This window comes from Odocoileus virginianus, chromosome 26, assembly GCF_023699985.2.
Source record: "Odocoileus virginianus isolate 20LAN1187 ecotype Illinois chromosome 26, Ovbor_1.2, whole genome shotgun sequence".
Lineage (NCBI taxonomy): Eukaryota > Metazoa > Chordata > Mammalia > Artiodactyla > Cervidae > Odocoileus > Odocoileus virginianus.
Window position 1 is genome coordinate 1,206,167 of NC_069699.1, and position 15,455 is coordinate 1,221,621.

The 15,455-nt window shown below is 38.0% G+C and overlaps 1 protein-coding gene across 3 annotated transcripts in view; it reads right to left on the reverse strand.

The window, feature by feature from the left end:
- Nucleotides 1–2,478: 2,478 nt before the first annotated feature.
- AZI2 (5-azacytidine induced 2) overlaps nucleotides 2,479–15,455 on the reverse strand; it is a 33,103-nt gene continuing 20,126 nt past the window's right edge. For 2 of the 3 annotated variants that reach the window (XM_020878333.2, XM_020878334.2), the window contains exons 4-8: nucleotides 15,073–15,172; nucleotides 13,803–13,951; nucleotides 10,206–10,264; nucleotides 5,184–5,302; nucleotides 2,479–3,132 (exon numbers count right to left, since the gene is read on the reverse strand). In XM_020878333.2, coding sequence (XP_020733992.1) covers nucleotides 2,720–3,132; nucleotides 5,184–5,302; nucleotides 10,206–10,264; nucleotides 13,803–13,951; nucleotides 15,073–15,172 — 840 coding nt within the window. In that variant the 3' untranslated portion in view covers nucleotides 2,479–2,719. Of the gene's footprint in view, nucleotides 3,133–5,179; nucleotides 5,303–10,205; nucleotides 10,265–13,802; nucleotides 13,952–15,072; nucleotides 15,173–15,455 lie in introns of all 3 variants that reach the window. The other variant, XM_070455275.1, reaches the window with a different exon arrangement.

Below are 15,455 nucleotides of genomic sequence, written 5' to 3' on the forward strand. Positions count from 1 at the left end.
CAGAACTTCAGTTTCCTTTTAGAGAAGATGTAACTTCTGTTTTAGGTAATGAAGGGATCAAGAGCCTTTTTTGGTTATCAATGTTCTTTTCACTCTTGAATTATGGAAGTGCTAAACTGGGTTATCCTTATAAAAACCTGGAGACTAAGGACTTCCCTGGTGGTGCAAAGGTTAAGACTGCCTTCCAAGGCAGGAGCTGGGATCCAGTATGCTTCGAGGCTGAAAAAACCAAGACATAAATGATATTGTTAACAAATTAAAGACTTTAAAAATGGGAAGAAGAAAAACACCTGGAGATGAAAGAAATTCTCAAGTGAGTCTTTTGGAGCAGGGGTCCCCAGCCTCTGGGATCTAATGCCTGATGATCTGAGGTGGAGTGATGTAATAGTATAAATAAATAAAATGTACAATAAACGTGATGCACTTGAATCATCCTGACCATCCCCCAACCCTATTCATGGAAACACTGGCTTCTATGAAACCGGTCCCTGGTGCCAAAAATATTGGGGACCACTACTTTGGAGTAAGTTCCAGCTAGTGGGACATAAGTCAACAAAATTTTCCATTTCAAATAAGCTACAGATGGGCCATTCTCTCATTTCTCTTTGAATCTTACCATTAACAGAAACGATCATAAAGGGTACATTTGGGGAAATGTTGGGGGGTTAATTTTTCCTACAGTTTTACATTTGTTTAGCACTTTGAACTGTCAGGAAAATCAGCCACTGATTTTCTAGCATACCTGTTTGATTGCTACCTTAGTGTTCAGATGCAAAAGCACTGTCTCTTCGAAAGTTGATTTAACAAGATGTCTTAACTAATAATTAGCACCTGACCCTGAAATATTTAGGCAAGGACAGTATTTCACATCCACTTCAAACAAAAATAGTTTAAGTAAACAATGTCTTGGCATTGTTCAAAACATTAATCAAGCCATTATGTCATATGACTCATTTTAAGAAAAATTTCCAATCTTGTTTTTGAAAAAGGCAAACCAATAAGCTACCCTGAGAGATTAGATACAATGCACAGCCTATGCAGCCACATGAGAGTTTTTGCTGCTTTGTTATTACACAGGTAGTTGCTTCCCTCAGCTGAAGCCTCGTATTTGTTTTATGCATATTGGGTTTTGTTCTATTACTTGGCAGGAGATCATACTCCCCTGAGTCAGCTGTGTTCATTGGTCAGAATAAATTCCAGCATCTGACACCAACTCCATTAATCACAGACAAGCCTGAATAAGTGAGGAAGATAATAGAAATATCTGGTGAATGGTGAACACTGTTTATATATGGATGCTATTCAGTTAATGTATAAGAGATCTGAAATATTCTTTTTAAGTCCAAGGTGTTTGAAATTGTCAAAAAGGATAAAAGCCTTCTAACATCAAATGCTTTATCTCAGGCAAAAGATGAAGGAACTGAGACAGTTACTACTAATATTCTTAATACTGTCACCCTGAAATACAGAGGAATTTCCAGATGAAGTCATCCTTAGCATTAGGGATCGAACCCCCGTCTCCTGTGGATCCTGCCTGCGTGGGCAGGTGGATTCTTGACCACCGAGCCGCCTGGGTGGGGCCAGTGGTTCAGCCGCTAAGTCATGTCCAACTCCTCATGACCCTGTGAACTGTAGCCACGTCCGTCTTCCCACAGGGGACTTTGCTCAGACTTGCGTCCACCGAGTTGGTGTTGTCTTATCAACCCGCTCATCCTCCTGTCACCCCCTTCTGCCCTCATCACCGGGGATGCGCCATCATAACATCAACACAGCACAGAACTGGGTTTCTAGAATTAAAATTCCTCATTAGTTAAAAACCACTTTCTCAATAAGCAAATCATTAACACTTCAAAATAAAGTCTAACTGATGAATAAGCTGCTCTAAGTTAATAGCGGGTGTAGACCCTTTGGAGCAAACGGCCTTACAGTTACATACCCCGTGGAGTTTTCACTGTATGCTGAAGATCAGACAGAAGCCTTTGTGATGCTGTTCCCACTTCTACCTGGATAATGTACGTGACCAAGTTTAATCCATACCACATACAGCTTTTCAACTATTTCATCATTTTTTTCAGTTAAGAATTGAGGGAGGTATTAATACCAGGACAGAGTTGGCTGCAATGAGGTAACTTCAAGTCTTAAAATCCAGATGGCAGCTTCAAATTTTATCAATATTGTGATTAAAAAATGATTTTAATCTTATACTTTCAGACACAACAGCACATATAGATGGAGTAAACCAGATACTATTGTTCCACTCTAACAGTTTTCTTATGTGTACACATTAAAAGGTCAGCAGGAATGTAATCTATTCACATTTCCACCTACTCCTTTATTCAACTTAATATGACTCTTCTCTGATATAATGGTTTCCTTTTTTATGTTAGGCATTTCATACACTTTGTAAAACTATGTCTGAAAACTTTCAGTTCCATTCTCAATGGTAGAGGCAGAAATTTACAATTATCAAAGGTAGAATTGTGATTTTCAAATATCATAAGTTTATTAATTTATTAAGTACTAACACATATTTGATTCTTAGCCAGAATACGGAGCTGGAGAGTGTTCTTCCATACTGAAAAATCAACTAGATAATATGGTACATTATGTGCAAATGTAAATACTGAAAAACTCTCCAAAAGTTTAATCAAAATCTGCTTTGTTTGCTAATGATTTTCCCAGAAAACCACTCATGAGAACACCATGAATCTCTTCAGAATTAATGTTTATAATGGCAGTTTTGATTATGTTGATCCAAGTAATGCAGTGGTGGCAGGTTGGGTAAAGGCAAAGGTTTACTTTTCATTTCCCCAAATGTCGTCTCACTTGATTTAGGAGGGCTTGGGAATACCCAGGAATTATCTTCCAGGGAATTTCTGCTGTAAGAGTTGTTGTCCTGAAAGTTTGTGCCGTCATGAGGAATGGATCGCTCGTGATCTGTCCACGACTGGAGAGCTGCCTTCTCCGATAAAACCTTCGCATCTCCTTGTAAGGGGGAAGGCGTGGCATGGCACAGAGTTTTGCCATTTGGTGAGAGGGGGGCATGTCTTTTGTAAGTTGCAGTAAAATTCGACAAGTGCAGTTTTGTGCTGTCTTTACCTAGGTCTTCCATGCATCCTGCTGGGGCGCAAGCTGAAAAGAAAACACAGGCTAAGCATCAGCTGTCTAGCAATTACAATCATAAAATAGTAAACATCTGGTTAATCTGGTTGATTCTAGAACTGGAAATGGACATTGCCAAGTCAGTGCAATCACTGTGGCCCTGGGACTTGAGAGGGATGACAGATCCTCTCAGTTCAAATTTACCTCTTGGTAAATAGCTGATCTCTCATCTGCAAAATGGACACTGTAATCTTGCCCTGTCCGTATCACAGTGAAGTTGAAAAGATTACTATTTTAAAAAGCTGGAAGGTGGTCCAAAAGTAAATTTTTCCAGGAATGATTATATTGTGAATTGTTGAGACCTAAATGAAGTTTTTACATATATATATTACAAGGCTTTAATGAATAAAATAGTTTAAAAGCCATAAAATCATCTTTTTTCTTGTAAATGGTAAATGTAAATTCTGCTATGGTCACAATATAGTTCACGTTAAAAAAAAAATGTATTTAGCAACATGTCATGGCTTAGAATACAGACCACAGACAGCACAGAGGCAGCGAGGGCCTGATCCCCCTGCCTTCTCCTGCCTGGGGAAGCAAAGCTCACCCTGAGTCCGAGAGACACCACGTGCAGTCAACGCCTGACTCCAGTTTTAAAGAAGAAAGAAACCGAACCACATGACACTTTAAGTTCACTGCTGCCCCTTCTCATGGGAGGTGACAGTGCTCAGCTTCTGGACTGTGGTGACACGTGGCTCTAGAGGAAAGGTGACTTCAGCTCGCCTCTGTCCACTCTGCAGAACATGGAGTTCTGTGGTGGAGAGTGGTGGCCCTGGGCCTGGCACTGTTGGAAACGTGCTAGAAACTTAACAGTTCAGCTCAGAAGGGACACGACAGTGAGCCGTTTCCAAAGGAGGAGACAGCACTTCTCCTTTATTACTTTTTGAAGTTCTACTTAGAAGAGTTATAGGAAAATTCACTGAAAAATTACTCTATGAGACTCTCTCAAGAGAAGTGCTATTTCTACCATCAACTTAAAGCTGTCTCCTATGTAACCCTGGCTGCTGGAAAATCTGAAAACAGAATGAATCATAAATTAAGTTGGGGCCTGCCAAAGCACCTTATTATTTTGCTGATCCATGAGTAACTAACTTTAGAAAAGGAAAGGAATTCTCAATTTCTTTTCTGTCCCACTGTGTCCCACTGTCCCCCGCCCCCACAGTGAACAGTCCAGAGAAGGATTTATAAAATAATTCTCTTGTGCCCTCTTTAGGAACAATCTGAGGTGCAAATAATAATTTTAAAGTCATGATTTTTTAAAAAATAAAAAGTTACTCTCATGCCTTTAAAGTTTAGGACATTCAGATTTACATTACACAATGTTAACAGAAGTACAAGTATTATGTGACGAGAGGTACAAATGCACTGATTCTTCTCTGAGGTATAAAACGTAGCTTTGGCAAAGTACTCACTACTAGTTAACACAAAACTCAAAAGATTTAGTCAGCTAAGCAGTTAAATATGAAAAAGCAATGAAAATTTTTGTTTGGTTAGAAGGGCTAAATGAATAGCATCTAGTCTCCATTCAAAATTATCTTTTATGGAGAGAAAAATTAAGTTTACAAAAATGGAAATAACCAAATAACCAATTAGAGTTATCTTTCTGAAAACAGTGTAAAGAGCTAGTTCTTTGGTGTATTTTGAAGCACTGGAATGAAAATAGCTTTTGGTGTCTTGCTGTCTTTTTTTTTTTTTTTTTAATATATATAGGAGTTGTGGTAAAAGGTCAACTAGAGCAAACTTAACACCTCAGCCTCGAACACATAAGCAACACTTGGCTGAGAAAAAAGCCACAAGGGGAAAAGAATACAGTACTGAAGAAACACGCATCAGCAACACCTTTACGTGTGAAGCTGACCGGCGCGAGGCTGAAGCCAGAGCAGAGAATGGGTGGCTGCGCACAGACTACATATACTTGGGCTTCTCAGACTCATTTGATAAGATTTCGATAAGATACGATCAAGAGCTGCTCTTCGGGTAGTCTGGCTGGAATCAGGGATTTCCGGCAAACACTGACTTGCCTTTCTTGATTGCAGTTGGGGTTTTCAGCTTTCTCAGTAGCTCGGCTTGTACTTGAGTCACCAGATGCAAGTTAGACATTTCTCTCTTCAGTTCCCAGTATGCACTTTGCATATTGTCACTGAAATACAGGGTTTTATTTTTTAATGGTTATTATTCTATTTGGACAGAAGGGAAAAACTTTTAACATAGACATGAACTTACCTGCATTTCTGCTCAAATTAATTTTGAAATAACAAAATAAAACTTCCCCATTAAATATTAGCTGAAATATTAGAGCATTATATAACAAATGAAAAAATCTTATTCACGATGACCTAATTTTTATCAATTAACTGAACTGTGTTAAACAGAATGGTAATATAAAAAGTATTTTAACCGAGTTTCATAATTTTCAGTATTCAGATTTTATGATAGCCTACAAGGTGCAGTGGTGTTAATATATTTAATAGTAAGGACTGTTCTTCACTTGCAAGTCTGATCAAGAATTCAGTGATGTTCATTCATGTACAGATTTTAAATTTATTAATAAATTTATTTTTTATTTATTGTTTTGATGTTGTGAATGCTGTTACCAATTGCTGAGTGTATACCCAAGCCCACATTAAAATAAAATCGAGGTTTCACGCATTCCCTTCTCTCACGCCTGACTGGGCTGTTTCAGACTGCTGGCTCTAAACAAACCAACGTGACAGAGGGGCTGCCGACTTCCTGGTCAGAGAGAAGGAGCTGCAGAGTCACAGCGACAACAAGGACCTCACAGAGCCCCTCATTCCCGTAACCGAGAGTATTTTCTTCAGTCACGTGCGAAGTCATACATCAGTTATTTTAAAGCTCATTTTAATGAGTTTCATCTTCCACTAAGCATTTTTATTTGGATAGTCATGATTTTTTTTAGGTTCTTAGCTGCCAACTAAATAAACTGAAATCCTCAACGCATATTCTTGCTTTGCTGCACGAGAATACATAAAATATTAACTGTAAGAACTACTGATCTCATATTGTTCAAACAAGCACTACTGTCTCTTAAAAATATTCGTGTGATTTTAGTAATCAAATCAAACATGTCACTTCAGGTTCAATTTTTGTCTAGCTATAAACAAAAACCTTTGAGCAAACTTCAAGGATAACACTCTTGATATCTAAATCTAATATCCTAACTATGAAAACAACATATAATAAAAGAGTTATTTTCATTATGTAAGGCTACATACCTTTTTGGTCAAAATATTCCCATTCCATTCAGACTATAATTCTTCAATAGAAGCGGGAGAATAAACTTTACATTGCTTTTGAGGATAATCTACTTGTTTTAATCTGTTGTAAACATCATTTGTTAACCACTAGTCTATTAAAAGACACAGGTATTTTTACAGGTTTTTGACAGGTGTGAGAGAATCACAAGAGTCAGCGAGCCGCCCCTGCCTCGGCAGTCAGCGCTGAGCTGTGAGCCACTCTGCGGGTCTCACGCAGGCACTGCCTTAAGGGTGAAGAGTTGTGGGTTCCTGGCTGCCATTCTGGGCACCAGTTACTCACGTTACACAGCAGCTAAGTGTGTGTGAACACCGTACATGTGCTGATACATGCACTCATGACATGAATCATACAGCTTATAAACAGCATTTATTACTGACTTGCGATGGTAAATCAGTACCTGACCTAAAGAAAAGCAAATACAGTACTCAAGACAATGTGTGGATACTGGAGTATCAAACACCTCATCATTCAACATAGCTACTTGAATAAAGTAAAAGAGAAACAAAAATAATAGAGGTGTTAGGGCAGCTCTAACATATTTTCCAATTCAATTTAGTAAAGACTGCTTATAAATTAGGTTAAACTATAAACTAGGTCACCAAGTTTAGCATATGTTTACTAATCTTTTTCTTTTGCCTTGAATGTCAGCTGAGTTGAAAACTACAGATATAAAAATCTAATTATTACTAAGTGTAAGCTCTCCCTCTTGTGGACAGCAAAGTAATGGCAGTTACTCTTTACAGTTAATATTAAAGTCTTCTAAGTGTGTTGCAGAATCATAATGATAGAGCTGTCTATAAAGAACTCACAAAAACCACCTTAACAGTGAGATGCAACACCAAGAGTATCCCGAATGAGATCAGTAAGTAACAAAGCAGGTGTGACATGAGGGTAACGGTGGGTGGCGGTTGGGCAGGTCCCACGTGCCAGACAGGCAGCTCACCCGCCCTCACCCCAGTCTGGCGGCCTGGGGGCTCGCTCGCTGGACTCAAGAAAGCGGGGGCAGGAGGACTTCCCGACTCCGACAAGCTGCTGTGCAAAGGGCCTCTAAGTGATCCAGTCCCGTGACTGCCACCTTTTTAGAGTCACATTTTTCACACCATCCGCAGCTTCATCTTCATCACACTGACCACCAACACAACCTTCTTGGTCCCAGTATGTAATTCCACACCATAGTGAAGCCTGTCTTATCCACATCTCAAGTGGGGGCAGGCGTCCAGCTTACATGGTAAAAACTGGAAAAGCTCAATTTTCTTAACTGACACTGTCCATTCAACTCTTTAATACTGAAATGAATGTGCCTTGTACAAGAAAGATCTTTTTACTTCAGTCCTATTTTTCTTTAGCTTTTGAAAATTTACTAAGCCATCACATTCCCCAGGGGAATTAAAATGAAAGTATGGGAGTCTCAGCCAAGAGCTCAGGACTTAGTGAAGTATGTTTTGACGACCGTGATTTCCTCAAACAAGCTTTTTTCAAATATTTTTAGTTGTAAGGCACAGCAGGCAATCATTTCACCCTGCAACCCACACTCTTGTATGTTCTCTTCTGTTTTATTCTCTATTTTTAAAATGCTTAACTCACAAAATTTCACGATCATTAAGGCAACATAGCAGTGTGAAAAACACCAACATAGCCCCTATTTTGGAAACCAAGAATGTGCATCTGAAGTGACCCCACATCTAGATCTGGCTTAAGAATTGAGGGCAATAACCTACAGGTAGCTCTAGCCAGCACACTGGCAGGGCAGTGGCCAAGTTTCTGACAGGTAGGGCAATTATCGTTGAATGATGCTGTACAGAACGAGGACCATAAAAAGGCCTCCAGTAACTCAAAGGCTCACTCAGGAACAATACTGTATCTCCTCGTTCACCTGCCAACATGATGGAGGAAATGCAAAAAAAAGAAGTGTTCCAAAAGAGAGTCTTCCAAATAACTGGAAAATATCCTTAAAAATACATAAACTGGTAGTTGATGGTTTTATGGAAACATGCCATGTACTTCTCTCCTAATATAGTAGACTTAATTTATCATCTGAATTATTCCATTTAAAAGTGGATGATGTAACTTGCAAAGATTAATAAAACAGGACTGTAACCTGGACATAGGTACAAATGATAAACTGAAGGAAAAAACAAGATAAAACGCAGTTAGGAATGAGACTACATAAAATTTTATGCATGATATTGTTTACCAAAGGTAAGTCACAAATCTGGTTATTAATTTTCTAGCTGCTTAACCAGAAGACGAAACAGTGGTCAGTTCAGCAATCCACACTGCTATGGACTTGCAAAAAACACAAATGTGCCTGAGCACGGGGAGCCGTTAGGACTCGCTTTAATCACACAGTTCTTTAACACATAAAAACTCCTGGGCTGAACTTAATTCTAAAATCTGTTTCTCTCAGTTGATAGCGCCTGAACTACTACTGAGCTTTAGAAAACTCAGAACAGTTCTCTGAAGCCACCGTTAGAGAGTCCGACCGCCTCAGAAGTCAGACTCGCCTCCTGGGGCTGGCTTCCTCTTCCAAAGCCTGCAGAGAGCCTTCCGTCTTGTCAGTGCCATGCTGCCTTCATGCACACATCTTTGTGGTGGGTGGGGGGCAGCTTTTTCCGTTTTCTCAAAAGAAGTGACCCCAATTATGTAACACTGCCCATGAACGGATACAGAAGTCTATTCTATACCATGTACTTCTAAGAAACTATTTGCATAAGCCCTTTTTATTTGACCTACTCTAACCTGCCTCTTTCCAAAAAATGGTTTAAGAAAGCTTATAAAAATGACAAACACAGTAATAAGGGGAAACCTAGGTTGACAGGAAAAATGGTAAGTCTGGCGCAGAAGACATCTTTCAAAAAGAATTCACAAGGACAGTGTATACTAGTCGCATGTTTTAAAAAGGAAACACTTCCTTATGTGAGTGCAGGTAAAGGCGGAAGGCAGCAAGCGGAGGCATGGCAGGGATGAGCAGGTGCTGGCCTATGACGCCTGCATACTTACTGCCTGCCCCCACACCCGCAGAGGGGCGGCCCTGCATCTGAAGAGGGGCTGCACGGGCTTTCATTCAGTTGTTTTCCCAACTGAGCGTTTCTCTCCATTGGGTTTTTGACAGGAGGAACAGGTACGGGATCATTCAGTAAATTTTGGAAGCCAAATGATCTAACAATAAAGTCAAATGTGTGTGTTTCATTGGGTGGAAGTGTCCATGAAAAGAGGGGGTGCTAACACAGCACAAAAAAATCATCAGATAAAACAATGCACTTATGTTACTGAAATTAAAATGATATATGTGCTTAAGAAACAAAGGGCTAAAGAAACATACATACACCCTGACAGCTACCTGTAGTCTTATTCTAAGAAGACAGCTCTCTTAAAAGTCATGTCACATTAAAGACTAAGGCTGACCAAGTTTGGCCCTAAAACAAAGTGATACTGCCACATAATGGAAATGCATAATCTTCATGTGAAACTCAGAATTTATTACAGAATACTTCTACACAGCTAGCTCCCTAATATTCTATCTCAAACAGTACTGAATGTTCAAAATTTTATCTAAGGCATCATGATAATATGCACCTTTCTACTGCTCAAGTTCAAGCCCACTTTTAAGAACAGTTAAATATTTTTATAAATACATAGTGATCAGAGATTTCATGCAGTACTCCAAGAGTGTTGATCTGTTTTTCAGGTTAAATCATAAAAGAAGTACCTAACACAGTGGTTGACAGAACAAGGTGTTATTTCTGAATGCTGAAGAATGTTCTTACCTTGAAATGCTCAGTCTTTGCAGATCTCTGCAGTTCAGACTGTCTTCCTGAGATGGAGCCTGTCATTGTTTAAAAAACAGTTTAAAAGGTGTAATCATTACCTTCTATTTATTCTCAGTACTTTCCTACTCTACACATGCTTCAGCTTTTACAGAAAACATCTGTAACATAGTAGGTCTTATATTCAATGTTAATAAAGTAACTCCAAATCTGTGCCAGATATTTCTAAACCATTTCTAATTATTTAAAGTCACTAATGCTTTAATTTTCTTTAAAAAATACACTTGCTTTCACATAAAAGACCTTTAAGTTGTACAAAATATATTTCTGAAGACACTAACCTGAAATCTATACTCAAAAAATGGTAACATTTATCAAATTGCTGTTTCTTCAAGGTATAGCTGAGTGAATTCCATCAGAAAATGGAAGTTTGTTGGTATTTCACTTTTGGTATTATTACAAAAAAGTACTCATGTTTAACAGGTTACTGTTTAAAAGAACAGCATAAATGTCCTCTTTCCATAAGAAAACGATAGGGAAAGGATTTTATATAGATTGCTTATATACTTTCAAGTTTTAGTAATTCAGGTTACAGATGACAAAAAGAACCTATAAACTGTATTTAAAAGTGAATTTAATACATTTAAGATAATTCTATAACACGCTATTTGCAATGCATTTCAATTCGAGGTCTAGAACAAATAAAAATGACTAGCACAGACACCCATTCTATTAGCAGAAGTGGCCAATATAAACTAAGAACAAAACTTCATTTTACCATTTTGTGTATCATTTAATGATATTTTTTAAAGTGGAACACTAAAAAGCACAAAAGGAATTCATGAGTCCTCTAAATCTGAGAATGTAAATCATGAAAATGTACTATAGAAGTTAAAGTGTCTTTGGATCTGACTGTTCAGAAAACAACTAAATACTGCGAATGACTTAGCTGCATCTCAAGGAGCCCTGTGGAATGGGGAAACAGAACTGGTCCCTGAGTCAGAGGAAGTCTGACCGTGAATAAAGGACATAATCTTGGACCTTTTCCTTTCCTCACAAGAAATGAATCAGATCAAGTCTCTTTTAGTTTCTCTGTATAATTAATTAAAAATACACATTTTAACTACAGTGTAAATTATAGTATACTTATTTGTTGTTCAGTAGCCAAGTTGTGTCTGACTCATATATATACGCATAATGGAAACCTTGTTTTTTAAAACCAATTAAAGAAAAAAACAAACACTAAGAAGTTTGGGTTGGTAAAGTATTTCTCCAGCTATCACCTAACAATTCAGAAAAGTCTAATGTAAAGTAACAAAAAGCACAAAGGAACTGTCTCTAACATGCAAAGACCCTGTCCTGGCCAGTTACTAGCTGCCATGTTCTAAAAGCAGTGATGGATCTGTTTCTCAACTCCTGCCATCTGATGTTTGAAGCCTCGCATAAACAGGCTCAGAGCTACAAAATCCTGGGAAACACTATTCCAGTTAAACAGGTTCCTATACTTAAGGACTGCTTAGAACCTCCAATCCACACAGCAAACAGTGACTCTCTAACGGGGCTGGAACCAGCCACCACCGACGTCTATACCAACTCCATATGACCAGGGTTCCCTACACTTCGGTCCTAGTGTCTTTTTCTCCAAGGTCCCACTGTTCTGAATACAAATGTTTTGAAAACTGGAGGATAGAAAAAGTAAAAAAGGCCCATAGTGGAACTGACCCTGAAACCGTGACCTCATTAATATCAAACAACTATCTACTGAGCTCATGAAGTACTTTAAAAAAAGTAAGCCCACCAAAGCTCCACTATTCTTTCCATGTAGGATGTTATTTCATACTTCAGAGATGTTAATGTTCCACAGGAAGTACCATCTTAAAAATATTTTTAAGTACAGCTGCAGAAGATTTAAGTAAGATTATTCACATGAACATAAATTTCTCTCCTTGGCTTGCTCTGACTCCCGCGTTCCAAGAGGACTCTGACAGCAACACCTTTGAAACGACTGAATGTACACATCCCACGATATCAGGATTTAAACCTGGAACCCTTGATAAATTTCCACTCCATCTTTCCCTGGTTCATCTTTGGCTGTGAACATTTTTTACTTTAAACTTCCCTTCCCCTAGCCATTCTTACGAAGGAAGGACCACATCTTAAATTCCTTTCTCAAAAAAAAAAAAAAAAAAAAAAAAAACTCCTCCGTTATCTCACCTTCAACTCTTAAAGTTTCTTAGTCTCTGAGATTCAATTTCATCAGCAGTAGGACAAGTGATTTCTAACGTTTCTTCTATCTTTAAAAGTCCTTCTGTGATTTGTGAAAGAATTAACCTAAAAGCAAATTTAATCCCCTAGCGCCACCTACTGGAAAACATTAAGTAGTAAGAACTTAACTGTGTAACACAGGTACACAGACACACCCCTTACACAGACAGACCCCCTAAAGTGCCGCTTTTCTGGATTAACCTGACTACATTTTTTTGAAACACATTTACTTATTGAATAAACTATATGCAAGGCACCATGCTGCTTCACATACTACCTAACTTTCATAAAAAGTAGCTAGTCAGTGTCAAGTTACAACAGTTAAATGACTTTGCTAATGTCACAATTAATAAGCAATACAACAATTAAGAACCAAGTTTTTATGACTCTATAGTACTGCTTTCTACTTGATAAGGAGATATCCATTATTTATTAAAGCTACTGAATTATTTCAAGTAGAATGTATATGCTGACAATTGTAATTCAGAGCTTCAAGGTGCTGATCTTTTCTTGCAAGCACATCTTTTTTAAAAAAAGTAGCAACTGGGCTTGTGGGACAAGATGCTGGAGCTGCTGAAGGAACTGTGTATGCGGTCACAGGTGCAAAGCTAGGAAAACCAATTTCAGATGTCAAGTAGGAAAAAAAATTCTTTTGGTTCTAACAGGAGTTGAGAGTAATTTTTACAGTGGGTATTTCCCCTTTACCAGGGGTCGCTGTAATAGCAGACGAACTCTGAATGATCTGCGAGGTAACTAGTGTTTCAGTGGATGACTTCAGGTTAAACACACCGTCTCAGCTCAGCAGGGTTTTCTGTTTTGCTTTCCCTGCCTGCCCTTAATTCTTGAATTCTCAGCTATCTGCTGAAAACTAAAGTTGCTCCAAAAGTGCTTCTGAGAATAAGGGGATGCTCAAAAGTTTTGTTTTAATAATTCTAAAAATCAAGTCTCTTGTATGTCTAAATTAATCAAACTAAGTTAAATAAAATGGAAAACTTAAAACTTGAGTTTTCTTTAAACTTTACAGAGAAAAAAATGACTTAAGGAGATTGAAGGAAAGGAAGCTGAAAGAACAACTTTAATTAACTAATAAGGTTTTTAAAAAATTAGCTTTTAAACAACAAAAGCATGTAATTCAGGAATTATGATAAAAGTATACAGTTACCAAATTTTAGCAAAAATGATTAAAGGGGAAGATAAAGGTGAATTTTCACAGAATATAATTCTCTAAGTAGTAACAATTTATGTTCACTCTGTGATCTAACACCTAGTTATGAATCCTACATAGGATGCACACAGCCCGCTGGATTTCTCAATTCAGTGATTCGGTAGTACCGTTTGTTTGGCTTTCTGCAGCTCTATTTTGAGATCTCTACATTCTTTCCTCATCAGTTCCAGTTCCTGTTCCAAACCATGGATCTTCAGGTCGCAGCTTAACTTTTCCACCTCCCAGTTTGATGAAGGAGGATTTAAATTTCTTATCACTACAAAAAGGATGGACATTAAAATTGTTATTTCTGACTTCTACATGGGTTGCAGTTCAAAAAAGATTATGCTAGTAAAATGGAGGTAAAAGAAAAACCAATATAAAACATCTACAATTAGTAAGTTTTTGAAAGACAAAGTACTTTCAAGTGTCTATGCTAAGATATTAGCAATCTTATTTTATACAATACAATAGAATGTATTCATCACCCCTAGTCCTGATTTTCTGTTTAAACAGCAAATTTGTCAGCCTGAAACTTTAAAATATATAGCACGTTATCAAGCATATGCTGAAATGACAGATTAATCACATATATATGTGAAGGTTAAGACAGTGATTCAGAATGAAATGAGTAAGCTGAGGTTCACTCAGCTAATCATTCCATCCAGTCCTTGTGGAAAGGAAAAAGTTTGACCATCAGGCCTACAACATGACTTCTGAGTAATTTCATTCATAAACATTCCACTGTACAAATGCAACAACACTGGATACAGACTAACCCTTATCAGTATTAAGGGATACCCTTAATAAGGAACCCTTACCCTTATCAAGGAACTCAGGACTTAGTTCCCTAGACTCTGTCCATAGAAAAAGGCCCACTCACCTGCCATGAGAGACCCCACCTCAACCTCCCATTAAGTCTCTCAGAGGCCGAGACTTGAGCTGTTTCATCAGAGCCTGCTTGCACGGGGGCGGCTAGTACCCACCCCCCACCCCTAACTTCTCAGCACAGCATCTCGGCTGCACATTTTAACAACCTTCAGAAACTGGATTAAAACAAACAAAAAAGCAACTATAACTACTCCATTGACAGGGTATCTGATGTGGGCAAGAGGCTTTACAGAAGATGAAACTGTACTCCTTTCTTCATCTACTTCATCACAAACCAGCCCTGAATCAACCATCAAATTTTCTCTAGGAAAAGTGCAATTTACACCTAAGGAAAAGTTAAGAAGGATTTGATATTTGGTAAAAGCAGAACGCAGAAATTAACATAAGCCCCCAAATTGAAAAATAAGTCCTTAGCACACAGACACAGAAAACTGATCATGGCTATCACACATGAGTGGAAAACCCTATTGATTGTGGTAGAATATTTGTAACAAGTAAGTGGCCTACCCTGCTGAGTCTCCACCTCTGTCCTCAGCTGGAGGAGTTCTACTTCTTTAGACTGTAGCTGTTCATTCAACACTTTCAAAGATTCAGAGTTGTCTTTATTCTAGTTAAGTAGGGAAAATGCGACATTACAGTCAATAAAATCTAAAGGTTGGTATTATATTATATATTCATTTTTAGGCAGATGTGAAAAAACAGATTCCAGCCTTTTAAAAGCAAGGTGGGCAACAGAATGCAGTTTTCACCAATCTCTTTTTCTAACTTAGGACATTTTTTCACTGGCTTAAAAAAAAAAAAAAAAAACAGTGATAAACTCTACTGAGTCACAATTTTTCAAAGTAAGTTAGTGGTGTTAGATATACTTAAAGACCTAAACATCATTACAA